The following is a 27682-nucleotide window of genomic DNA, read 5'->3' as shown; positions in this document are numbered from 1 at the left end:
TGGATATGCCTGGAAGAGGAAAGGCTGGAGTCTTAGGATTTGGAGTCATGAGAGCCACACAAAAAGTACTATTTACCTCGGCGTAGAGGTGACCACACTCCCACTTTATTTAGAATTTTAGGGCTGAAGAGAAAAAAGGTTCAGAGATATTTCTTCAGGGAAGGAAAGTGGGCAAATAGCACAACCAGGCAAACCACACAATCTAGACATACTTTCCCAAGTAAACAAACTGGGAAGCCCAGCGCTCACAGAGGAGGAGAGCAGAGCTTGGGGTGGCAGAGAGGTGTTTATGCAGAAGGAGGCAGGACCACAAGAGAAATGTCCATGGGTTCATCCAGGGTAGAGAGGACTCTGGGGAAGGGGACCTCCTTCCCCATGCTGTCTCTGCCCCAAGCCCTTAATGAAGCAGGAGAGGGAAGTCTGCCTAGGACCTCATCTAGTTAGAGATTTGCAGCACGAATATGGAAGGGGTGGAGACAGAGCCACTTTGGACATGGGAAATCACAGTTGCAGCAGACAGAGAGCTCCGGTCATTCCAGGAGCTTGACATAATTTGCAGGGAAGAGTCCAAAGTGGCCATGGCAACGTCCCCGCCACCAGCCCTCGTCCACCATCTCAATGTCAGTGATGACGTCATCTGGATCGAAGGAAAGCTCATCACTTCCCTCTGGGGAGAAAGTTGAGGGAATATTAGAATGGTCAGACATGAATCTCTTTCCCCATGTCCTCCTGTCTTGTATCAGGGCCTCCAGGCACCAGGGTCCTCAGGCCACTCCCAACCTACCTCCTTGGTAATCATATAGGGCCACAGCTGAGATCCCCAGACCCCCATCCGGGTAGCCCGATGATCCTGCATAATGAGAAACACAAACATGGTCTCATCAACATGAAGAAGGCAAACAGAGAAAGCTCCTGCTGGGTCAACAAAGAAATTCTTCTTCCTCTTTCCCTCCCCTGGACATGACCAAATTCTCCTGCTTCTCCTCCCACCACTCACCAGCCAGAGTGGAGGAAAAAGACCCTTCAGGCTCAAGCACCTCCTCGTAGTCCCCCTCTGCTTCATCCTCCTGCTCATGCCTGTCCATATCTCCAACATCCTCGTAGTCATTCTCAGGCTCAGGCTCAGGCTCTGCTTCATACACTGGCTCTTCCTCCACCTGGAGGCCTTCCGGAGTCCTAGGAGGCAGAGCAGGGGGCTCCTCGTTGTCCTGAGAAGAAACAGTGTGGAGCAGCGTGACTTCCACTCTCCAGGAGGACTCAATGAAGGACTGCTAAGATCTGCTCCCCACTGCCACCTTTCACCACCCTGCCTCTTCTCCCCTCCACCCTTGCCTCTGTCTAACTGCCCCTCCTGGGGGACACAGCCTTTCATCTGTCTTCACTCCTCAACCTCCTCCCACATCCACCACCCAAAACACATTCCAGAGACAATGGGAAGAGAATGTAAAATGTGTGAGGGGAGGGAAGTGGAAAGCAAGTCAGATTCTTTGGGACACCAAGGAAACACTGAAGCAAAAGCACATTGTTGAGCTACCACTGCTAGGATAACCTACTGTCCTAGTTTGCCCAGGACAAAGGAGTTTCCCAGAATGCAGGGACTTATGTGCTAACACCAGAACAGTACAAGGTAAACCAGAATGGTTGGCCACCCTGCACAGCCCACCTTCCTAAGACTCGAGGAGATGGGGTAGGGGGCAGAGAATCTTTGGGGGTTTGCTTACCTCCGAGAGAGTCAGCCTCATGGGCAGCAAGGGCACTGGATTTTCCCTACTGGTTATCACAGGCTTGGGCTCTGATGATGAAGGAGTCCCAGCTGGAGGCCAGGCCTGTGGAGAATGAAGCATCTCTCAAGTAAGCAAACCTCCATCTTCACTTTTTTTTTTTTTTTTGACAGAATCTTACTCTGTCACCCAAGCTGGAGTGCAGTGACACGATCTCAGCTCACTGCAATCTCCACCTCCCAGGTTCAAGCAATTCTCCTGCCTCAACCTCCTGAGTAGCTGGGATTAAAGGGACATGACACCATACCTGGCTAATTTTTGTATTTTTAGTAGAGATGGGGTTTGACCATGTTGGTCAGGCTAGTCTTTAACTCCTAACCTCATGATCCACCCGCCTCCTCCTCCCAAAGTACTGGCATTATAGGTGTGAGCTACCATGCCTGGCACATCTTCACTCTTTTTATTTTTTAATTTTTTTTTTTGAGACAGGATCTCACTCTGCTGCCCCAGCTGAAGCATAGGGTTGAGATCATAGCTCACTGTAGCCTCAAACTCCTGGGCTCAAATGATCCTCCTCTCTCAGCCTCCCAAGCAGCTGGGACTATAGGTGTGCACCACCATGCCCAGCTAATCTTTAGGTTTTTTTTTTTTTTAATATATATAGGGATAGGGTCTTACTATGTTGCCCAGGTTGGTCTAGAACTCCTGGCTTCAAGTAATCCTTTCACCTTTGCCTCCTAAAGTGCTAGGATTACAAGCATGACCCACCACATCATGCATGTCTTCACTGTTACATGTACGAGGAACACCCTCTCCTGCTCTCTGCCAATTCAAATGGAACTCATTCTTCAAGATGGGCTCCAACCTGAAGTGACAGCCCCTTCCTCTCAGTTTCTACAGCAATAATTGGCTGTACTGGCTTGTGACTTGCTTTCTGTTGTACTATGTAAATCTTGGAGTTTTCTTTCTAACATTCTGATATATGAGGCCCAATTACAGTGAGACTGAAGTCTTCTAAAGTCAGAGACAACAGACGCTGCCCAGCCCAGGCGAGGCCTTTGCCTTATTTTCTGCCAATGGTGTGGACCCCTTAGGCTCCTGTCTGGGCAACAGATCTTGGATGTGGATCCTGGAGGGCCAGGCGCTCACCTCTGAGGAGATTTTCTTGGGCAGTGAGACCGGTACCGCTGGCTCCTCTATAGCTACCCCCAGCTGTGGAGCCTCAGGGCTCATCTTTACCACAGCCTTTCGCTCCTGTTGCCTCCTGGCCACCTGCTGTGCCTTCTCCTCTTCCTCTCGCTTCCTCTTCTCCTCAGCCATGGACTCAAATTTTGCCTTCAGCCCACGGGCACCACTAGAAGCTGTGGCCACAGGCAAGAAGAATTAGGGTTGTCTTGGATTGGAAGGTGGGGAAGGAGTGGCACTTGAAGGAAGAAGGGGAATCAGTTAAATATCCAGGAGGAGGGACTTGTGGGACAGGAAGGTACCAACAGAGGAAGAAGGGGATTATAGGAGGATGCCATAGCCCGGAAGCCTGGATTTTTATAAAGCCAGGCTATGCAACCTAAGACAATCCTCCTACTGAAGCCTCTGGAGTAGTTGGGATCACAGCTGCACACCACCAAGCCCAGCTAATTTTTGTATTTTTTATAAAGAGGGGATCTCGCTGTGTTGCCCAGCCTGGTCTTGAACTCCTGGGCTCAAGTGATTCTCCTACCTCAGCCTCCCAAAGTGCTGGGATTACAAGCGTGAACCACCATACCCAGCCTGCTTGCGTCCTTTCTAAATTGTAAACGTTGAGGTTCCAACCGGCATCCTCCCCGTTCGTATTCCACAAATCTGTATGCCTTCTTTGAGCCACTACTCATCCTCAACCCCATCCGAGGCTCCTATCCCTATGTATCCTTCCCAAGTGGTTCCCCATCAGTGCCCCTACCCCACCCACCCCCACCCCCTGCCACACTTTGTTCTCCGCCTCTAGTTCCTTCCCCAACATCACTCTATCTCTCTATCTACTTGACTTGGTTTTTCTCTTTCCTCCCTCCTCCCTATTCCTCCCTCCCTCCCTCCTTTCTTCTTTCCTTCCTTCCTTTCTGACAGAGTCTCACTCTGTCACCTAGGCTGGAGTGCAGTGGCATGATCTCAGCTCACTGAAACTTTTGCCTCCTGAGTTCAAGCGATTCTCCTGCCTCAGCCTCCCAAGCAGCTAGAATTGCAGGCACGCACCACCACACCTGGCTAATTTTTGTATTATTTATAGAGATAGGTTTCCCCTTGTTATCTAACATGTTCCTAAACTCCTGAGCTCAAGCAATCCTCCCACCTTAGCCTCCCAAAGTGCTGGGATTACAGGCATGAGCCCTGCCTGACCTGGTTTTTCTAGGAGAGACAGAATTTGGGAACATGAGGATAGGGATCAGGTTTACCTCAGCTAATCCAGGTAGTTAAAGGTATGGAGGAGATAGTCTAGGGAGGAAAACGAATGTGGGAGAAGGTAGTGAGGTTCACGGAGAGTGAATCACAAAACCTCACCAGCTTCTATGGGTGTCGTCTTCTTATAAGCTGTGGTCGGGGCCTCCATTTCATTGAAGCCGACAGCACTCTGCAGGCAGGAGAACAGCATGTGTGTTGTGGGGGAGAGGCAGGGATAGTGGTGACCTAGAGACGGTCTTGGGGGTTGGGGCCACTGTAGAAGGCATCCTTAACAATTGGATGCTCAAAGGCTGGACAGCATGTTCCAATATTGTTTTGTGGTAGAGAAGGGGGTAAAGAAGTTCTAAACTGCTGGGTTCAGCTCCCCCTTTCAAAAGCTCAGTGACCTTAGAATCTTATGTCTCCAAGCCCAGTTGCCTAGAATGTAGCAGGGCCCCTGGCCAATGCATGAGGAGAAATTAGTGTAGGGAGGACAGTGGCATGGTGTGGGAAGAGACTTAAGACTGGGTTAAGCAATGCTAAGGAATCAGTACAATTTCCAGTCCCACACCACCTTTCCCTGCGGTTGATCTGTGTCTCTGTGTGCCTCTCCCACTGTCCTCAAAGCTCAGGCTTTGGAAGACATGCCCCATAGACGCTGAGTCAGTGCAGAGTGCAGGATGCCAGCAGGACAGGCTCTGGGCAGCCAGCATTGCCATCCCCTCCTTTTCCCAGCCTTGCCTCACACTCTTCTCTGCGCACTTCCCTAAACTTAGAGAACTCTTCTTAAGACATTGGTGTTCTGGTGCTTTACCTTATCTACTCGGTCCTTCTGGATTCCATACTGGCCACCAAAGCCCTTGGCATAATCTGCAGGATAGAAAGTTCTGAGTTACAGGAAATCAAAATGCTGGGAATGGGTGGGGAGAAGAATCAGTGGGAAGAAAGACAGGAATGTGGAAAACAGAGATGTAGGAGGAAATGTGAGAGTCAGAAGATAGAGGGAGACATGGATGAGAAGAGAGGGAAACAGATGGGGAAAAAATTTGGGAGAGAATGGAGAAAAGAAAGATGGAAATAGAGAAACATGGAAAGTGGAAAGCAACAGTTAAGAAAAAATGTAAAAGAAAAAGGGAAAAATACAGAGAGCACTCCAGCCATCCCTATGGGTTCCAGGGAAGCAGTAAACCTCCTTATCCACTGTGATGACAGCAGAGGGCCCTCTAAGACTCATGGCAAAGCATCCTCTGGCCAGCACCCAGCTTTCTGTCCTCATCCCTTCCTCAATGCTCCCTTCTCTCTCACCTCCCCGCTAGGCCCTGCTCTTTTTTTTTTTTCCTTTTTTTGAGATGGAGTTTCGCTCTTGTTGCCCAGGCCAGAGTGCAATAGTAGGATCTCAGCTCACCGCAACCTCCGCCTCCTGGGTTCAAGCGATTCTCCTGTCTCAGCCTCCCAAGTAGCTGGGATTATAGGCATGTGCCACCACATCCAGCTAATTTTTTGTATTTTTAGTAGAGATGGTTTCACCATGTTGGCCAGGATGGTCTTGATCTCTTGACCTCGTGATCCACCTGCCTCAGCCTCCCAAAGTGCTGGGATTACAGGCGTGAGCCACTGCGCCCACCTTTTTTTTTTGGAGACAGAGTTTCACTCTTGCTCAGGCTCTCAGGCTGGAGTGCAATGGCCCAATCTAGGCTCACTGCAACCTCCACCTCCTGAGTTCAAACGATTCTCCTGCCTCAGCCTCCCAAGTAGCTGGAATTACAGGCATGCACCACCACGCCTAGCTAATTTTTGTATGTTTAGTAGAGATGGAGTTTCATCATGTTGGTCAGGTTGGTCTCGAACTCCCAATCTCAGATGATCTGCCTGCCTCAGTCTCCCAAAGTGCTAGAATTACAGGTGTGAGCCACCGTGCCTGGCCAGTGTAGGCCCTGCTCTTAATCCTGCTGTTTTCCTCTCTCCCCTCACTACCACCACCCACACACGCGCTTACTGTGCACTCACCCCTGCTCTGGACATCTGGCCCCTCTGTATTCTGGGACCCCTGGGTGAGCTTCCAGTAAGGAAGGAAGGAGAGCCCTGTACTATCTGTGACATTCCCCCTTCCAACCCCAACTCACCTCGCTGGGACTCGTGTTTCTCCGTCTCTCCCTTGTAGTCATATCCCAGAGCTGCCTTGTCCCGTTTATCCTTCTCCACCCCGTACCGGCCACCAAAGCCACGAGAGTAATCTATGATAGAAGGAGCAGTCATGAGAGCCCACCCTTAGGCTCCAGCACAAAGGGAAGCGCTGGAGAACAGAGGCCAGCAGGAATGGGTGCAGAGTGTTAGGGGCCTGGGAAAAGAGCAGGGCTTGAATTCAGGGGAATTAAAGAGAAACTGTGTCCTAAGTAGTCTTTTTTTTTTTTTTTTTTTTGAGATGGAGTCTGGCTCTGTCACCCAGGCTGGAGTGCAGTGGCTTGATCTCCACTCACTGCAACCTCCACCTACCAAGTTCAAAGGATTCTCCTGCCTCAGCTTTACAAGTAGCTGGGGTTACAGGCATATGCCACCACACCCAGCTAATTTTTTGTGTTTTTAGTAGAGACAGGGTTTCACCACGTTAGCCAGAATGGTCTCGATCTCCTGACCTTATGATCCACCTGCCTTGGCTTCCCAAAGTGCTGGGATTACAGGCATGAGCCACTGTGCCCGGCCCTAAGTAGTCTTCTAATTGAATATTGCTTACCTTTTCCCTCTCTTCTCTCATTTCCATCCCAAGATGAGAACATTCCCATTTTCAAGAAGGGGCAAGCATAGAGAGTGAAGAGATTCCCAGAAAAAAAAAAAGGCAGATATATGAAATGTATTCCTTTCCCCTACTCCTATATAAGCACATAGAAATGTCAGATAAAACATAACAATTTTGTTTTAAAGAGTGAAGCTCAGGCCGGGCACCATGCTAATACCTGTAATCCCAGCACTTTGGGAGCTGAGGCAGGAGGATCACTTGAGGTCAGGAGTTGGAGACCCACATGGCCAAAATGGTGAAACCCTGTCTCTACTAAAAAATACAAAAACTATCCAGGTGTGGTGGTGTGTGCCTGTAATCCCAGCTGCTTGGGGGTCTGAGGCAGGAGAATCACTTGAACCCAGGAGGCGGAGGTTGCAGTGACCTGAGATCACACCATTGCACTCCATCCTGGACAACAGAGAGAGACTCTGTCAAAAAAAGAGAGGAGAGGAGAGGAGAGGAGAGGAGAGGAGAGGAGAGGAGAGGAGAGGAGAGGAGAGGAGAGGAGAGGAGAGGAGAGGAGAGGAGAGGAGAGGAGAGGAGAGGAGAGGAGAGGAGAGGAGAGGAGAGGAGAGGAGAGGAGAGGAGAGGAGAGGAGAGGAGAGGAGAGGAGAGGAGAGGAGAGGAGAGGAGAGGAGAGGAGAGGAGAGGAGAGGAGAGGAGAGGAGAGGAGAGGAGAGGAGAGGAGAGGAGAGGAGAGGAGAGGAGAGGAGAGGAGAGGGAGAAGAAGAAGAAGGAGGAAGGAAGGAAGGAAGGAAGGAAGGAAGGAAGGAAGGAAGGAAGGAAGGAAGGAAGGAAGGAAGGAAGGAAGGGAAAAGGCCAAGCACAATGGCTCATGCCTGCCATTCCAACATTTTTATAGGCCAAGGCGGGTGGATAACCAGATCAGGAGTTTGAGACCAGCCTGGCCAACATGGCCATCTCTACTAAAAATACAAAAATTAGCCGGGCAGGGTGGCAGCTGCCTGTAATCCCAGCTACTTGGGTGGCTGAGACAGGAAATTCGCTTGAACCCAGGAGGCAGAGGTTGCAGACTCCGTCTCAAAAAAATTTTTAAAAAATTCTGCACTGATGGGGTCTCACTATGTTGCCCAGGCTAGCCTTAAACTCCTGGTCTCAAAGGATCCACTCACCTCAGCCTCCCAAAGTGCTGCAATTACATGTGTGAACTATCATACCTGATCAGATTTTAAATTCCAAATGTAATGAATAGGGATTAGAATCCAGGGTCTGGGATTCTAATTTCCATATAAAAATGGGGGAGGAGGGAAGAAAACCACAAATGAAGCTGTCTCCACTCCTATAAGAGAATGTTAAAAAAATTCTACTCATTTATCCAGGAAAATGGTGAGGGGGGCTTGTAGCCTGTTCAACATTTGATAGGGGGGAAATTTGCTTATGAGACTTGGAAACTCCAAGCCTACACCTGAGTGTAGAATGCAAATACACACACACACACAAAATTTTTTTTTACCACTTAGGTGATGTGGGAATTCTAAGCTGAGAAATTGAATAGTAATTCAGGAAAATATATATTATGGAAAGAATAAGCATAAGAAAGATGACATGAATATGAGACAAAGTGATCTCAAGACAAAATGCATTATAAGAGACGAGAGACATGATACAATGATAAAAGAACAATACCATTCATCAAGAATATGTATGCTGGTATAAACCTATTCACAGAATCGAAATGCATGAAGCTCTTAAATAAAAAAAAATTTTTTTAAACCATGTGTGGTGAATGCCTGTGGTCCCAGCTACTCAGAAGGTTGAAGCAGGAGGATGGCTTGACCCCAGGAGTTTGAGACCAACCTGGGAAACATAGCAAGACTCTACCAGACACACACACACAAACACACACACGCACACACACAAACAATGCAAAAGCTGACAGAAGTAGAACAAGAAATAGACAAATCTATAATAGTAGTTGAAAACTTTAACATCATTCTTTCCTTAATTGATAGGCATTTTAGGCAAAAAGGAATCAGTAAAATTATAGAAGATTCAAACATTATCAGCTAATAAAACATAATTGACTCTTACAACACTATAAACTACAGAATGTGCTTTTTTCATGCATATAGAACATTGACCAAATAAACCGTGTGCTGGTCCATAAATCTCTAAGACGATAAGTCTCAGTACATTTCAAAAGACTGAAATATTAGAGATCATATTCTGATCCTAATAGAATTAAATTAGAAGTCAATACCAATAAAATTATCTAGAAAATTTCCCTGATACTTAGAAAAGTAGTAAAAACTTTTAAATAATAAATGTGTCAAAGAAGAAATTACAAGGGAAATGAGAAAATATTGTAACTGAATAAATGTTTTTCGGTTTGTTTTTTTTTTTTTTTTTTTTTTGAGACAGCATCTCACTCTGTTGTCCAGGCCAAAATGTAGTGGCACAATCATGGCTCACTGCAGCCTCAACCTCCTGGGCTCAAGGATCCTCCCACATTAGCCCCCTGAATAGCTGGGACCACAGATTTGTGATGAATGAAAATTAAAACATATATAATATTTGTTGAATGTAGCAAATAAATGTGGTGTTTAGAAGGAAATGTATAGCTTTTTAAGTGCCCATATAGAAAAGAAAGGAAGGCTTAAAATCAATTATCTAAGTTTCTACCTTAAGAAGCTAGACAAAGAAAAAAACTAAATCAACACTAATTAGAAGAAAAACATAAAGATATGAGCAGAAACCAATGCATTTTTTAAAACAGGTAATCAATAGAGAAAATTAGCGAAGCCAAAAGCTTGTTCTTTGGAAAGAAAATAACATTGATGAACTTCTAGTAAGAATAATTTAAAAAAGAAAAAACACAAATAAACAAGATCAGAAATGAAAATGGACATTTCACATCACTAGAAATCTTATAGAAGCTAAGAAGAAAATAAGAGAATATTATAATGAATTTATGCCAATAAACCTCACAACACAGACAAAATGAACAAATTTTTTGAAAAGCACAACCTACCATACCAACTTAAAAAACAGAAAAACTTGAACTCCTGGGAAAAGATAATAATAAAGAAAAAAATGTCCATTACTATTAAGACCTCTAGAATTCAGCCAGAAGTAGAGGCAAAATTTCCCTGGATGAGGTACTTACTAAACCCAGGGCACATGAAATTCTCATAAAACAAATATCCCTCTCCTTCACTGAAATAAGTTTATAAACAAACATTACAAACCATTGAGAAAATAAATAACCATGAGGAAAAGCAGATTAGTTAGAAGAACGGGCACAGTCAAGAACTATAAATAATATAAAATATGAAAGAAACTACAAAGTACATATTTAAAGTAATTAAAGAGCTTAAAGAAGTGGAGCAGGGAATAGTAATGAAACTGTAATGTCTTATGGAAAATGAATCAACAGATGTGCAATAGAACCAAAGGAAACTTCCAGAAATAAAAATATCTGATGTGGTGGCTCATGCCTGTAAACCTAGCACTTTAGAAGGTCAAGGTAGAAGGAAGGAGAAAAAGGAAAGGAATGAAGGGGAGGGAAGGGATTTGAAAAAAAGTTTAAAATGTAATGGACAGCTGAAACAATAATGGAATACAGCTGAAGGGAGAATTAATGAACTTAACCTAGATCTTAAGGAATTACTCAGAATGCAGCACAGGAACATAAAGAGAAGAGAGAAGAGTTATTCAAAGAGAAAATATCTGAGAACTTTCTATAATGAAAGTCACATCTGAGGTTGAAAAAGAGCAATATGTCCCACATAGGTTAATAAAAAATAGATCTAACACCTAGACATGCCCTAATAATAATGTGGAATATCAGAAATCAAAAGAAAATCTTTAATTTAAAAAAAAACAGAGATAAGACCATGTTACTTACACAGGAAAGATAGTCTGACACAAGAGAGATCTCAGAGACAATGAAATATTATCTTTAAAGTGATGATGGGAATATAACAATAAGAATAATGCAAAATAAAGACATTTTTCAAAGACTGAAAGTCCTTACATAGACTCATTAAAAGGCTTATTAATGGATATATTTTAGCAAGAAGAAAATAGAAGATGCAAAGATGAAACAAAGAAATACAATAAGCAATGGTGAGCTAGAAAATAGGTAAATACCTTGGTCAATTTAAATAAACACTTACTAAGTAATAATAATGATTCATTTTTGTGGGGTTTATAAGATGGAACCAATATACTGAACAACAACAATATGGTTTGATAAAAGAAATGTAGTTAAAATATTCTATGTATCTTATATACTCAGGAAGAGATTGTGATTAATTTTTTTTTTTTTTTTTTTTTGAGATCAAGTTTCACTCTTGTTGCCCAGGCTGGAGTGCAATGGTGCAATCTCGGCTCACTGCAACCTCTGTCTCCAGGGTTCAAGCAATTCTCCTGCCTCAGCCTCCCAAGTAGCTAGGATTACAGGCATGCACCACCACGCCCACCTAATTTTTTATTTTTAGTAGAGACGGGGTTTCTCCATGTTGGTCAGGCTATCCTTGAACTCCCAACCTCAGGTGGTGCGCCTGTCTTGGCCTCCCAAAGTACTGGAATTACAGGTGTGAGCCACCGCACCCGGCCAAGATTGTGATTAATTTTAAATTTAAGTCAAAGATGCATGTTAAAATTTAGGAATAACTTTCTAAAAGGAATAGAATACCTTATTTTCAATCCATTAGAGGAAAAAGAGGGATTCAAAAACTTAATATTATAGAAAGCAATAATGGAGAAAAAGAGAAGCAAGTATAGACTGGGATTAAAAAGTATATAAAATAGTGCTGGATGCGGTGGCTCATGCCTGTAATCCCAGCACTTTGAGAGGGCAAGAGGGGAGGATCACGTGAAATGAGGCCGCCTGGGCAACATAGTGAGACTCCATCTCTACAAAGAAAAAAAAAAATTAGCCAGGCATGGTGGTGCACACCTGTAGTCACAGCTACTCAGAACGCTAAGGTAGGAGGATTGCTTGAGGCCAGGAAGTCGAAGCTGCAGTGACCGGTGATCATGCCACTGCACTCCCACCTGGGTGACAGCACAAGACCCTGTCTCAAAAACAAAGAAACAAACAAAAGTAAATAAAATAGTGGTGAGCTGGGTCACAGGATTAAAAAAGCTGATGACAACTGCTGGAAGATAAAGTCTTAGCAGAAGAGCCTGCCAGTCAGATTGCTGAGACTGAGTGAAGTACAGTTCCTTGCCTTTCTGAGATGTGTGCTTCTCCACTTCTCCTTTATAGTCAAAGCCGACTGCTGACTACAGAGAGGAGGAGAGAGAATTGGTTAGAGTCAGAGCCAACAGGTTTTCCCCTCCCTGACCTGTCCTTACTCCCAGCCCAGCCCCAGAGGTAGTTTGTAGGGTCTTGAGGCTGAGTATGGATGTTTAATGTAGGAACAGGCTGATGTGGACACAGGCTACTACAGAGCAGTGAACGTGGGCCCTGGACACAGATAGTTTTAGGTTCAAACCCTACATCCCCTATTTATAGTTGTTGAAATTTAGGCATGTTCCTTTATATTACTAAGCCCCAATCTCTTTTCATATAAAATGAGGAGAGGCATGCCTGCCTTCTCTAACTTGACTATAAAGTGAGAAAAATGATCCCTCTTCATTTGGGATATCATGAGAACTAAATGGGACAAGGTAAAGTGTCTACTTAGGTTCATTCACTAACTTAGTGCTTTTCTTCCTAACGAATCCTCACAAAACTGAAAGGTAATACCTAGAAAATTGCCTTGTAAAGTAGAAAGCACTCTGCTCATGAAGAGACATTATTCTATTCTCAGTTGATAACGCTGTGCCTCTTCTCTTTCATTACTCAATAATGGAAACACAAATATGTGGATTTTGGTGGGATAACTGCAACCTGGAGAGTCTGGATTCTAGCTGGCTCCGGGACTGGACATGTTGCCCAGATACCTAACATTACCACAGAGTTTTGGAGCTTTGTTCTCCATCTGGCTCAGGAACTATGGGTCTCTAAGCAAGTCTGGGTTTTTGCATCTTAAGAACTCATTAGCATGTATTGTTTCTTGATTTACATGACACACTGACTGGATGATTCCATTTGTGGCTTGTGAGCAAAAGATGTAAGAATCAGAGATTATGCAAAGTCAGGCAGGAGGGGACCAAGATGGAACAGGGAATTCCATCCTGATTCTAGAACATTGCATGCTCCATATTCCACTATTGCCTTTAAAATTTTCCTTCTACATCTTCCCTTGGCTTTATAGTATGTTTTAAACTTTCCTGGTTTTGTTTTTCATGGTTTTTCCCCCCATGATGCAAACAATTAGTGTTCTAGAACTTAGCTTTAAGGATTCATAACAACTGCTGGTTTAAAAAAAAAAAAAGAAAACATCTCAGCTAGCTGTGAAGAAGATGTCCTCCCTCTGTGTGCAGCTGCAAGGGAGGAGACACCATTCTGCACCATGAAAAATAAGTTCAAAGAATCTGACCTAATGAGGCATGGAACTAAACACATCAATGAGTTATCAATCTTACTCTCCTGTCAACAATATGCTGCTATAATGATACTGTACTTTTTTTTCTCTTTAAAACAACATTTTGTTTTGTTTTGTACAAAGGAGTCTTTAAAGATACCCGGACTTTGGATATTGATGCTAAGTCCTGTAAATAGTAACTGTTACTTTCTAAAAAACTGTAACCCTAAATAGTTGTTTAACTTGATTATTTGCTGCCCTCGTAATAACATTTAAACTAACGACTCTGTTTTCCTAAAAGGCATGAGTATTTATAAGGTTTTGATGTTAAGCCAAAAGAAGAGTTTTTCTGATTCTCTGTTTTATCTTCATGCATATGAGTATAATAAAAACCAGGCGCTTGAGGAATTCCTTATTCAAACAGACAGTTTGGAGTCTTCTCCTCATTTGAATCACTGTCTTTCAGCTCAATGTATGGTTTCCAACATTGACACCAAGGAACTTGCTGAGGGAGGTATCCCTGTAATGGTGTCAGGTCCTCACTGCATCCACTGCTGTCTTTCAACAAAGAAGCATGGGCCAACATCCAGGGGTGAGTGTGAGCAAGTTTTACATGACTTGAGGTGGGCGGCGGGGAGACAGAGTTGTCACTTACCTTGTCTGCTCTGTCCCTCTCAACTCCGTACTTGCCCCCAAAGCCTTTGGCAGCATCCGTCTGAGAAGAGTGCTTCTCCACCTCAGCAATGTACTCATGGCCCACTGCACTCTGAGAAAAATCAAGGATGGACTAAGTGAAATGATAAAAATGACCGTAAAAAATAAATACATTCAGATGAATTAAGTAGAAGACAAAACTGATTAAAAAATAAAGAAAAAATAAACACAGATAGAGTGAGATGTAGGCATGTAAGAAATTCCATTCTGGGTCAGATCTATGGCCTCTGACAGTGGTGCCAAGGAATATGCGATGGGAGAAATGGAGACTTTTTCTGGATGCCTGCTCACGCCTGTTCTTCTTTAATACCATTAGGAAGCCTTCATTCTGAACACTCCCATAGAATGGGCTGGGAACCAGGGGATAGAGACTAGGTAGACAGAGCAGTGTTTAAACCAGAAACAAAAAGAGCCGAAACAAGGGCATTGTGCGGCAGAACAGAAGTGGGTGTAGTATGGAGGAGAGACCAGGGGGACTGACCGGGTGCCATACCCGGGATTGAATATTTCACTAGGAGAGCCAGTGCTTTTGTTCTAGATCTTTGCTCCTGTATGGCCATCAAAGTTCAGAAGTGAACTCTCAGCTTTTATACAACATGTAATGTAGAACATATATACAAAAAAATCACTAAATACACAGTAAAGAAAATAATAAAGAGAAGTTGCAACATAGAATATATAAACATTTAAAAACAGCCAATAATTTTAAAACATGTTTTTGTCCTCCACTTGTGCTCCCTGCCTTCTTGGTCTAGGAGTTACAGTATGGTTGGGGCTACAACAGACCAGCAGTTCTAATATCTTGACTCTTATTTTCTGCCATGCATATCTTGTGTGTTGAGATCAGAAAAATTTGATACAAATAACATGGACATTCTATTTAAGAGACCAAATGAATACTGCACTTTTGAATGAGTTTTAACTCATGAGCCAATAAATGAGTCAAAATATATATATTTTGATCTAGAACAAAAGTATCTGGGTGTTCTAGTGAAATATTTTATATATAATTAAATATTATATATTTAATTATATATACTTATGAACAAACTATACATTTATAATATACCTATATTATAGCATATAGGTATAATATATATTTATAATATAAATTTATATATTTACATTTATAATTCTATTATATTTATATTTATTTATTATATATTATAAATATATATTTATACATATGTCTATCTGTTATATAAATATATAATTATATATAAATATGTATAAAATATATATATATTTTTTAAGCAAATCTTTCTCTTTCAACTAACCTTGTCCATTCTGTCTCTTTCTACTCCAAACCGACCTCCATAGCCATGGGATGCTTTGGGTCCCGACTCCATCTCTTTCTTCTTGAGAACATCATGCTCCTCTGATACTTTGTTCCTGAGCTGGTGGATGCTGGAAGAAAATACATGACCAAGGCTCATGTATCCCAGGGAGGTCAACAAACCCATCCTCTCAGAGAAATGGAAGTCTTGAAATCTGTTCTGTTTATTTTTAGTAATAACCTGAGCCCCCAAAACATACTAGTAATGGGTCTAGAAGTAAGAGATCAGTCTGGCCTGCATACCATAGCCTGATCTAAACTCTCCATAGGCCAATAATATTTCCTCTAGTCTGTTATTTTGCTCAGTAAAATAACCTTCTGATCTTCAGTCACATTTTTCATGTTTTTAAATATTAGAGGACAATGATACCTATATTCTGATCACTGGAAAGTTATTTTCTTTTCTGAATGGATATGCTTTCTATCAATTAGATGATCTGTCTCAAAAAGCAAAAAAATATTCACATACCATTGGACCTACACATTCTAGTCCTAGGAATCTACACCAGGGAAATGAAAAATTTTTATTTTTTTAATTGCATTTTAGGTTTTGGGGGAAATGACTTTAAATATGGCAAAGCTTACTGTCTAATGATGCTCACCAAAGCACTGTATATAATAGCAATAACTAAGAAACAATCTATATGCCCAATGGTTGGATAATAGTTAAATAAATTGAAATATTACCTTTCATTAGCATCCTAGAACATCATTAAAAATAATGCTTATAAAAACACAGCATTGGGAAAAATTACTTATACATTAGTAGTATTTTTTATACTTTTTCATCATGAATTAAGATCTTCTGCCCTCTCTCCACAGGCTGATAATTCCTGAGAAAACTAATAACTAATGAAAACTAACTAACAAAATAATTGCTATAACACTTTAAGGCCCAAATGATTCTGATTTGAAGGGACACCTCTATCCCTAAGAGAAAGTGACACCAAAAAAGGCATTCTTACTTCTCACCCACTTCCATCTTTACCATCTTTGCATCACTTAAGAGGGTGGAGAGCCATCTCAGTCAACCCGTTTGGCTTGAGGATATGAAGTGATAGCTTAGCAACAAGTGGCAATCAGATCTGTTACTTGGACATATATAAGGATCCAGGGATTCTTGGAAACATTTGGGCAAGAGAACCCCAAATAAGAAATTTGACTTTCTGCAGCAAGCAATGAGGGTTTGGGTGTTGAGATAGTGAGGTTACTGGGACTTCACCAGCTCAGGACAACCAGACACATTGATTATATATAGAATGGTTGTCTCATAGCAGAAATTGTCTTCTTTTATGGAAGAATAGATCCATCTGGTGGCCTTTAGTGGATAATTCCATTAAAGGTCTTTTAAAAAGTCTTCTCGGTCAGGCATAGTGGTTGACGCCTATAATCCCAGCATTTTGGGAGGCTGAGGTAGGTGGATCATGAGGTCAAGAGATGAGACCATTCTGGCCAACATGGTGAAACCCTGTCTCTACTAAAAATACAAACAATTAGCTGGGTGTGGTGGTGCTCACCTGTAGTCCTAGCTACTCAGTAGGCTGAGGCAGGAGAATTGCTTGAGTCTGGGAGGCAGAGGTTGCAGTGAGCCGACATCATGCCACTGCACTCCAGCCTGGAGACAGAGCAAAGACTCCATCTCAAAAAAAAAAAAAAAAAAAAGCCTTCTCAGCTTTAGCCACAGCTAATTTTAGAAAGCTGGCTATGAATCAGATGAAATTAAGCTAAGTGCTGGAAGCACCCCCTGTTCCCATGCCTCCTCTAAACTCTCTGGCAACAATAAAAGCAGAGATCTTGTATTGTCAGTTCAACACCAACACTGTCAAAAGCTACTGGGACCAAGGACATGTAAATGATTGCCCAATATCTTACAGCTGAAGTATTCAGGTGAAAGATGAAAAACTAGGGCCAAAATTTACTTTCAAATGGAGAAAATCTGTAAATTTTTAATGAGTATGATTGTTAAATGGGTTATAAGTATATTATAGTTAAAACAAGTTTTAAAAGGGATTAGCAAATGATATTCAGGGATATTCATCTAATGAATAACAGAAAGACCAGTCAGGGGATCACACCAATAGATGATATAATTTGAATGAAATTGTTGAGGCCTAAAGAAAACCAACTTCTTCTTTAGGTTATAGCTGAAGTCATTCTAAACAGGTCTTTATTATTATTATTATTATTATTATTATTGAGACAGAGTCTCGCTCTGTCACCCAGGCTGGAGTTCAATGGCCCAATCTCAGCTCACTGCAATCTCCACCTCCCTGCAATCTCCTCCTCCCAGGTCCAAGTGATTCTCTCACCTCAGCCTCCCAAGTAGCTGGGACTACAGGAGTGTGCCACCATGCCTAGCTAATTTTTTGTATTTTTAGTAGAGACAGGGTTTCACTGTGTTAGCCAGGATGGTCTCGAATCCTGACCTCGTGATCTGCCCAACTCGGCCTCCCAAAGTGCTGGGATTACAGGCATGAGCCACCGTGCCTGGCCTGTTTCCTTTTTTCTTTCTTTCTTTTTTTTTTTAAAAGGACAGCAAAGTTGAAGACTACATGATTTCTTGACTTAGCATAAAGCTACAATAATCAGTGCATTATGATATGCTGTCAGCAGAGAAAACAGATCAAGAGAACAGAATAAAGTCCAGAAACAAACCCACGTGTATGTGGTCAAAGACACCAGGTAAGTCCATGGGAACAGTATACTCTTCTAATAGCATTGAACAAAAAAAATAATCACATGAAAAAAAAATGAACCTCAATCTTGGCCTCACACTGCACAGAAAAGACAACTTGAAATGGATCATAGACTTAAATGTGAAAGCTAAAACTATAAGTCCTTTAGGACAAAACATCAAAGAAAGTCTTCACAATTTTTGAGTGGGTAAATATTTCTTAGACAAATAAAGCATTAGCCCCACAAATTTTTTTCAGTAAATTAGACTTTATCAGGATTAAGATCTTTTGCTCTTAATAAGATGCCATTAATAAAATGAAAAAGTGGCCAGGCATGGTGGCTCACACTTGTAATCCCAGCACTTTGGGAGGCTGAGGTGGACTGATCACAATGTCAGGAGTTTGAGACCAGCCTGGCCAATATGATGAAAATCTGTCTCTACTAAAAATATAAAAATTAGCCAGGCATGGTGGAGGGCACCTGTAATTCCAGCTACTCAGAAGACTGAGGCAGGAGAATCGTTTGAACGTGGGAGGCGGATGTTGCAGTGAACCGAGATCACACCACTGCACTCCAGCCTAGGTGACAGAGCGAGACTCTGTCTCAAAAAAAAAAACAAGTTAGTTAATTTGTGAAAAATAATAAGGTGAAGAAAACATCAAATGAAAGAGACTTTGGGCATTCATAAAGAGGTTTATGTAGTGATTGTAGTATTATTAAGGCCAACTTATAAAGTATTTTGTCATTGTAAACAGAATAGCAAGCAACCTTAGGGAATGGCAATAGTTTAGCTTATGGAAATTAGCATTTTATTTCAACAAGAGAATTATTGACAATATTATGTTTATGAGACAAAAACAATATGATATAATGGTTAAGATTTCAGCTCATGGAGTCAGACCAAGCCGAATTCAAATTACTACTGTGAGTATCCCTCAACCAAAATGCTTGGAACCAGAAATGTTTTGGATTTAGGATTTTTTCAGATTGTGGAATATTTGCATACATATAATGAGATATCTTGGGAACGAGACCCATGCCTAAACATGAAATTCATTTATGTGTCATATACACTATATTAAGGAAAATATTAAAGAAGATCTAAATAAATGGAGGTAACTTTATTTTTCCCTTGGGGATACTGAAAAAGATGTTGTGCACCTGCATTTTGACTGTGACCCATCACATGTAATCAGGTGTGGAATTTTCTACTTGTGGTATTATGTGGGCTTTCAAAAAGTTTCAGATTTTGAAACATTTTAGATTTTGAATTTCTGGATTAGGGTGCTCAAACTGTTTCTCTATATCCTTGAACAAATTGCTAAACATTAATATATCCATTCACTTTTCTGTGAAATCAGGATGGCAACATCATCCATGATATAGGGCTGTTTTGAAAAAGTATTTAGTGTTTTGCATGACATATAATAGCTTAATAAATGTTGGCCATTATTCTTAAGTTATAGCCATGGCTCTCCCCAGTACCCCTGTAAGGTAAACAGGGATGATACTATAATCTCCAGTCACCACTGGAAATCAAGATAGAATGGCAAAATATTATTACTCTCTTCAGCAGTATAAGCCCTTTTATAGCAGAGCTGGAACCAGTCCCTAGAGCTCCAGAATTCGATTTCAATACTCTTGGCTCTACACCATTCTTTATTTCCATTTGCTATAAAATGTCAGGGCACAAGAAAGTGGACAGGGCCACTGAGGCAGACATCCTATGGTTATAGCACAGTAAAGATTTAATCTAAAGGCCAGACAAATTCCAGGAAGTGCTGAAAGCTTATTCCAGAGTGGTGCCATTCAGTGTGTGGTCCACAAGCTGAACTGTTTCTGTTTCACAGAGAAATAAGAAGAAAAATTGAGAATATGTGTTTAGAAACTTTTATAGCAATTTGACATAGTGATTTTATTCTTTTCCTTTTTCTTTTTTAGAGATGGGGTCTCACTATGTTGCCTAGGATGGAGTGCAGTGGCTACTCACAGACACAGTTTTGACCTGCTCCATTTCTGACTTGGGCCAGTTCACCCTTTTTAGGCAACCTGTGGTCCCCTACTCCTGGAAGGTGGGAGGTCATCATATTAATTCAGAATTTAACATGGAGACCCAATCAGCATAGAGCACTATTGCCCAGAACTGCTGGACTCAAGTGATCCTCCTGCCTCAGCCTCCCGAGTAGCTGGGTTTACAGGAACAGACCATCATGCTTGACATGATTATGATTTTTATATCTGTTGAATTTAAAAATAAAAATAGTGTTTGTATTATCTATGTTATTTTTTTCCCATTTATTTTTCCAGAAATTCAACTTTATTTTATTTTATAAAAGTATCAGTCTAGGCCGGGCGCAGTGGCTCAAGCCTGTAATCCCAGCACTTTGGGAGGCCGAGGCGGGTGGATCACGAGGTTAAGAGATCGAGACCATCCTGGTCAACATGGTGAAACCCCGTCTCTACTACAAATACAAAAAATTAGCTGGGCATGATGGCGCGTGCCTGTAATCCCAGCTACTCGGGAGGCTGAGTCAGGAGAATTGCCTGAACCCAGGAGGCGGAGGTTGCGGTGAGCCGAGATTGCGCCATTGCACTCCAACCTGGGTAACAAGAGCGAAACTCTGTCTCAAAAAAAAAAAAAAAAGTATCAATCTGTGACAGATTTAAAGATTAACAAACTGGTCAAGGGAAAATACACCCTTGAGTCTTGAGAATGAATGGTCAAGAGTGGAGAAAAGAAGGTGAAGGGAAGGGTGATAGTTCTTGAAAACCAGGCAGTTTCTTTACAGAATAGATAAGAAATGGATAGGACTATTTGAGTTATTCACTGAATTACCAAATTACTACCCAAACTTAATTTATTCAACACAGACCCAAAAAAAGACATCACGGTGTGGGGGAAGGTAGCAAGATTAGTAAGAACTGCAATCACTTCCGTTTCCTGCTTTTAGTCATCTCAGCTCTACAGCTACTGTTCTTTTTTAATTATTATTATTTTTACATTTTGGGATCTGTCAGTGTTAGAATCTACAGCTACTGTTCTCCTCTCCAATTTCCCCCTCCTTTCCAAGGACCATGGTGATTCCCATCATATGAAGACTGGCTTAGCCCACACTAGCCAGAGAGAATCCCAAAATTTTGGAGACTTACTACTGGAAAAGTCCTCTAGAGGTCTTTTTGATCCAGATGGGCAAAATGAGAATCAGAGAAGAAAAGAGACTTGTCTAAGGTCACCTGGTCTGTTACCAGCAGATACCAGGCTTTTATACCTTGGTAGACTGGGTAAATGAGAGATGAGTAAGCGGTTTTTTTTGTTTGTTTGTTTGTCAATATCTCCATCATTTATTCTATCTGATAGATTCAGCTAGGTTAACAAGGAAGTGTGCAGAGTCACCACGTTGTACAACTCCAGGGAGCACCAGTCAGTGATTTGTATACAGGAGTTGCGCTGTAACAGTCCAGGCCAACACACTTAGGAAAAAGAGGGCTGTTGTCTGTTTACATGTTTGCTAGATTTTAGTAAGGAAATATGATTAAACTAACCTTTTTTTTTTTTTTGAGACGGAGTTTCGCTCTTGTTACCCAGGCTGGAGTGCAATGGCGCGATCTTGGCTCACCGCAATCTCCGCCTCCTGGGTTCATGCAATTCTCCTGCCTCAGCCTCCTGAGTAGCTGGGATTATAGGCATGCGCCACCATGCCCAGCTAATTTTTTGAATTTTTAGTAGAGACAGGGTTTCACCATGTTGACCAGGATGGTCTCGATCTCTTGACCTCGTGATCCACCCACCTGGCCTCCCAAAGTGCTGGGATTACAGGCCTGAGCCACCGCACCCAGCTAAACTAACCTATGTTAACAGGAAACAAAACTAACATCACTGAGCTGCTCAGAAGTGCAAAGTACTGCACTAGACTTTGGCTATCCCATTGAATTCTAACTATACATCTTCAGGGTGGCTATTTTTTTTTTCTTTTTACTTATTTCATTTTTTTTTATTAGTGTTGCTATCTTTTTTCTTTTTCCCAACGTCTACTATATTGCAAGTCATCACAGCAGAGTGTTGGGAAAAGTTTTCAACTAGCAGTAATCACACCTCAGATAAACCTCATTGGCTATGATACCACCACTGTGCAAAGCTAGGGTTGCTATTCTTACCCCCGTTTGATAAATAAGCTGAGGTTCAAAAAAGTTATGTGACCAAGTTCACTTTGCTAAGAGTGGCAGAGTTAGGAATTGAATCTAATCTGATATCCAAATTCAAGCTCTTTCCATAAGATTATGGCAGAAATTTAGGAGTCTTCCTTAAAATATTCTACTCCTACCTCCTATATATGAAACAGGCACTGGGAGATAAAAGGTATGAAGTGTCTATCCCCATTTGAACAGTTCCCAGAATACTACTGCTGAGTGGCCTTTATTCAGAAAGCAAAAGGGTCTTGATTTTTTTTTTTTTTTGGATCTATGAGTCTATAGAGGAGTATCACAGAAGCTTCCTGAATGACCCTGTTCCATTGTTAAATCTGTTTCCAGAATTGCATGGGTTGTTTAAGAATAATATTATAGCTACTCAATTGAAATTATTTATTTATTTATTCTTTTTTTTTTTTGAGACTGAGTGTCACTCTATTGCCCAGGCTGGAGTGTAGTGGCACAATCTCTACTAACTGCAACCTGAACCTCTCGGGTTCAAGTGATTCTCGTGCTTTAGCCTCCCAAGGAGCTGGGACTACAGGTGCCCACCACCATCCCCGACTAATTTTTGTACTTTTAGTACAGACAGGGTTTCATCATGTTGGCCAGGCTGGTCTCCAACTCCTGACCTCAAGTGATCCACCTTTCTCAGCCTCCCAAAGCCCTGGGATTACAGGTGTGAGCCACCGCGCCTGGCCAAAACCATTTATTTCTGATTAAACACTGTGGTACTGTCATCCAATTGTATGTGCCAGGCTTTCACAGTGTGCTGCTTGTGCAATGTGGTCACCCACTGACACTTTTAAAATCTAGAGGTAAAAACACTGCTGTTAGTGCACAGTGGGAGGACTTAAAAATGGAGCTTAAAATGGTATTAATCTTGCCATTTTGTGCGTAGTTGTTGAATTTTTTGCTTGTTATACTATTTATTGTGTCTACCTTGCTACTTATGTTTTACATTCTGATATTACCCAAAGCAGATGGTCCTGGTTAGATGATCCTGAATAATCCATGGAGAGAGGAGGGGATCTCTCGGCCTGAATATGTGACACATCCCACAGAAACCCCTGGATAGTCTGCAAGTTCCCTTTATCTTCTGATATCAGAGGGCTTTGTTTGTTTGTTTCTGGTAAAATGCATACAGGGCTGTAATCTTAAAGATCCCTGAACATCATTGCCAAAATAGTTTTTATCAACAGGTTTTCCAACCATTCTTGGCTTCCAACTTCTGATAAATAGCTAAGTACAAATTTGTATTTTAAAAGTTATTTGGGCCAGGTATGGGAGCTGAAGTGTCCTCATTTTATAGCATTTATTCTGAGTTCTTCACCTTGATATTGTACTTAATTGTTCTTAGCCCATCTGAAGGAAGTCACCCTGAATTCTAAACACACATTTGTATTTATCTAAAGAGATAGATAGGTGATAGATGATTGCCAGACAGATAGATAGAGAGAACCTTAGTATTTGGGCCACTTCCTCTCTGAATCTCTCATGCCTTACTAAAGCAAGGGAGGCAGTTAACACAATAGACCCACTTGGGGAAATAGCACAGTTGTTAGATAATAAAGACAGATGACAGGGTTGAGGACGATAAAGAGGAGAGACATAAAATGGAAATACACAATGATACACCGGTACACACAGGAATAGACTCTAGAAAAAACAAACACAATAATACATAGACATGAACTACCCTATCCTTTTCCTCCCTCACCTTCTCTCAAGTCTCTGAATTTTCTTTGAGTTCTTCCCATAATCCCCTTCCTTTTCCCCAGTCTTTTTGGCACCTACTTGATGTGTTCTGTGCGTCCAGAGCCCTCGATGGTCTTGGCTCCCCACCGTTGTTCCTTCTCAGAGATGTCATTCTGCAAACGACAGCACTCAGTAATAGATGATGGCAAGAAATGGGCCACACTGAAAAGGGCCACACAACTGACACATGCCTCCACATCCCCTGTGTCCACTGCCTCCTTCAGTCTGGGTCTTTCACATCCACTCTGTGTTTATCCCAACCCGACCCCATGTAAGAACTAAACTGGTAAGGCCCGGAGCAGTGGCTCATGCCTGAAATCCTAGCACTTTAGGAGGCTGAGGCAGGTGGCTCTCTTGAGGTCAGGAGTGCTAGACCAGCCTGGCCAACATGGTGAAACTCCATCTCTACCAAAAAAATACAAAAATTAGCCAGCTGTGGTGGCTGTGCCTGTAGTCCTAGCTACAGGGACTACTCGGAAGGCTGAGGTAGGAGAATAGCTTGAACCTGGGAGGCAGAGGTTGCAGTGAGCTGAGATAGCACCACTGCACTCCAGCCTGGGCCACAGAGTGAGACTCTGTCTCAAAACAAACAAACAAAAAAACACAAAGAATTAAATTAGTGAGTTCTGAAACCTCCATTCCTCCTCTGCATACTTCATGCCTACCCCATCTGGTCTCCTACAACTTTTCAATTCCCCCAATTACACATGTCCAGCTTGGATCCTGGATCGTGGGCCAGGGAAGACCCAGGTTCACCTGCTTCTCACCTTCAGTATAGCCTGTCATGGCCTGTCAGTCACACTGTCAAACTCCCCACGCCTGTCTCCTTTCATCCCTGATACCTGCTATCGTGCATGCCCCATGCATGATAGCCAACTGTCCTACCAATCTGTCCCACTATAAGGGCTGTCTCAGTCCCAGAAGGCTCTTTTCCAAGCATCCTCAAAGGTCACAGAGCGGCCCAGATGCCCTCCCCTCCCCACCCTCTGCACCGTCCAAGTACAGCTACTTCCAAACTCACCACAAAGTCAGGATCTGTGTCCCAATCATCACCCTGGGTCTCCACAGAAACAGACACATCATGGCCCACTACAGACTTCCACATCTGAGAGTGGCAGGAGATGGGAATAATTGGGACAAAAAAGAATCAAGAGGAGGAAAAATAAGAATGCTGAAGTCAAAATATAGCAGCCCAATCTTTCCTGCCATTTTTTTTCTTAGAAAAAATAGAAAATGAAGCAAAGCAAATGGGAGTTATAAGAAGGCTTTTCTGCTCAGTTACAAGAGGAAAGATGGGGCTTTAATCAAGACAAACTGATGTGGCCTGGGCCTACCTGTGGCTAGAGAGAAGTCATCATGGGTGTGAGTAACACTAGGTAACCCACAAGTCAAAATTGCTGGAATTGTTCACTTGTGTCCTGAGGCCAGCCAGGCAGAGGCTGGAGGTGGTTGGCAAGGAGGGGTGCTATAATATCCCTAGAATTATGGCCTCATTTCACTCAGGTTTCTATATATGATTCCTTTGTCACTGTTGAAATACAAATTTGTTCAGCTTCTGACAAAGTGAACATCTACATCCCTCTCTACACCCTGCTTAACTATACTGAGAATTTATCCAGCCTCTGGTCCAAGTGCTGTCCCACCTCCACCCTGAGACTGCTCACCTCACAGCTGTATGTCCGTAGGGACAGTCAGCTGAAATTTCCACCCTGAGCAACACATGGGAAAGTGTTATTTGCTGGGAATAAGTCATTTCTTACTCAATTTTTAAAAAATGTTTCAATTATATTTCTAAGGAAAAGTAGTTCAAAAAATAGCAGGTTTTCAAGTTGACTATTGTGGAAAAGAAAAAAGAATAGTATACAATAAATCTTATTTTGAACATTAAGAGGTATTCCATTTTTATCAATTAAATAAATGTTGCAGACATATTTAGAGAACACTAGTTGGGAGGGGTGTCAAACTGTTATTCTGCTAGGCCATCCCCAGTGCTCCAGTCGGTCTTCCAGACTGTGCAGAAGAGCGGCACAGTTGCTCTGCATCTGTGGACTTTGGTATGAAGAAGTAACAACAGAAAACGCTCAACTGCTGTGATGGCCACTGAGACTTCTTGGCCCTGGCACCACTTGCTAGTTGGTAACCCTTCCCAGCTGGCAACCCTTCCCTCCTCAGACACCTCATCCCATTGGAGACCTTCCCATGCTCTGCATTTTCTCCTAAGACTCCCTTGACAACTACTCCTTAGGGTTCTCCTGCCTCCACCTAGGCCTTCAGATTCTCCAGTTTTCTATTTCCACTTGAAAATGCCATCTTCTCCATTGAGCAACCCCCTAAAAGCCAGCCCAGAGGAAGTCTGGGGTAAATTAGTTAAAGAGGTGGTAAGGAGACACTGGAGAGATATTGACCGAGTCAGCCATGAGTCACAGCTGAAAGCAGTTCGGCTTTCCCTGACGCGGTTGCAGGCAGCTAAACAAGACTTAGAATCTTGCATCCTTAAGACCCCTCTGCTTCTCATTTCCTGGCTCCTGGGCTGCTGTGCAACAAAAGGACTGTCACACAGAACACTGGAAAGGAGAAGTTTCTGAAATAGTCATGAGCAATAAGGAAGCAATGAGGACTGATGGTCCCATCCTCTTTCCTGCAGCTCCTCGGAGGCATTAGCCTGATTCTCCCATTCACCCATTTTTGAAATAAAGAGAAGAGTTTCTGAAACAGAAACAATTTATCTAATATCCCTGACCTACTGACCAGAAACCAGAAAGGTAAGAAGGGCTATCTAGAGGGGGAACCAGAGAGTAATCTTGTGAGGCCTTGTTGCAATGCTGACCTACTGCGACAAAATACATGGACCGGGAGTCGGAATAGTCACCCTAGCTCTGTGACCATCGCAAGGGCATCAACATAGAGTAGGTACTCATTTGGCAGCTACCAGATCGGCGATTAATAAATGCTAACTAATAATTTGCAAATCAGTGACTATCTCTGGTTTCTTCAGTGGAAAATAATGAAGGGCTTAACCTAGCTAATCTGTAGTCTCCTGGATTTCTGACATTCTGGGATTCTGTGAACTAGCGAGGGCAGAACAATCATGCCTTTTCTTGGGCTCCATCAGAACTTGGTACTCAGCACTGGTGTACATCAGTGGCTACTTCCTGATCTGTTACATTTCCTATGTGGGTTTGTTTCCCTGTGAGACCATAATGCTCTTCCAGGGCAGATACTGTTTTCATCTTCTGTGGTCCTCTTCCCAACTCAGTACATAGCGGAGACAGGCCTTAGAGTGGGTTGTAGACTGTCAGCAGAAATCAGGCAAAGCTTTACTTGATCTTGGTACTAGATGGCTCCCGAATCATTTGCCTTGTGTTTAAGCCCCTCCCTTCTGTTTCCATCTCCAGATGCTGATTCGCTACAAACACTTACAATCAGGCCTTCTGGCCATAAAAGGATAAAAGCCTACTAGTGGTGACCTTGCCCCTTACCAAAGACTAAGAGTCAGGTAGATTCCTCCTCAAATCTTGCCCTGTGTTTCCCGACCGTCCCATGGCTCAGAGTACCTACCTCCACCTGTGCGAGCCTCTGTTCTAAGCGCCCGGCTCCTCACGTCCACACCGACTCCCTCTCTGGCTGCTGCCACTTTGGAGTGAGAAACTGAGCTGCTGCT

At 42.5% G+C, this 27682-nt stretch overlaps 1 protein-coding gene and 1 pseudogene across 1 annotated transcript; both read right to left on the bottom strand.

Moving 5' to 3' along the window:
• Positions 1 to 83: 83 nt before the first annotated feature.
• HCLS1 (hematopoietic cell-specific Lyn substrate 1) lies at positions 84 to 27679 on the bottom strand. The gene is made up of 14 exons (XM_002758755.6): positions 27580 to 27679; positions 25043 to 25126; positions 24061 to 24134; positions 15341 to 15470; positions 14005 to 14115; positions 12108 to 12162; positions 6257 to 6367; positions 4948 to 5003; positions 4254 to 4323; positions 2871 to 3082; positions 1722 to 1826; positions 998 to 1208; positions 785 to 850; positions 84 to 667 (listed from the first exon to the last, which is right to left on the bottom strand). Exons 2-14 carry the CDS (start codon positions 25124 to 25126, stop codon positions 531 to 533), a joined length of 1422 nt encoding a protein of 473 aa, XP_002758801.3. The 5' UTR covers positions 27580 to 27679; the 3' UTR covers positions 84 to 530.
• Positions 22086 to 22213, bottom strand: LOC118148267 (U4 spliceosomal RNA; annotated as a pseudogene).
• Positions 27680 to 27682: the final 3 nt, after the last annotated feature.

This window comes from Callithrix jacchus, chromosome 15 (assembly GCF_049354715.1).
Source record: "Callithrix jacchus isolate 240 chromosome 15, calJac240_pri, whole genome shotgun sequence".
NCBI classification, from domain to species: domain Eukaryota; kingdom Metazoa; phylum Chordata; class Mammalia; order Primates; family Cebidae; genus Callithrix; species Callithrix jacchus.
This window is presented reverse-complemented; position numbering and strand designations above follow the sequence as displayed.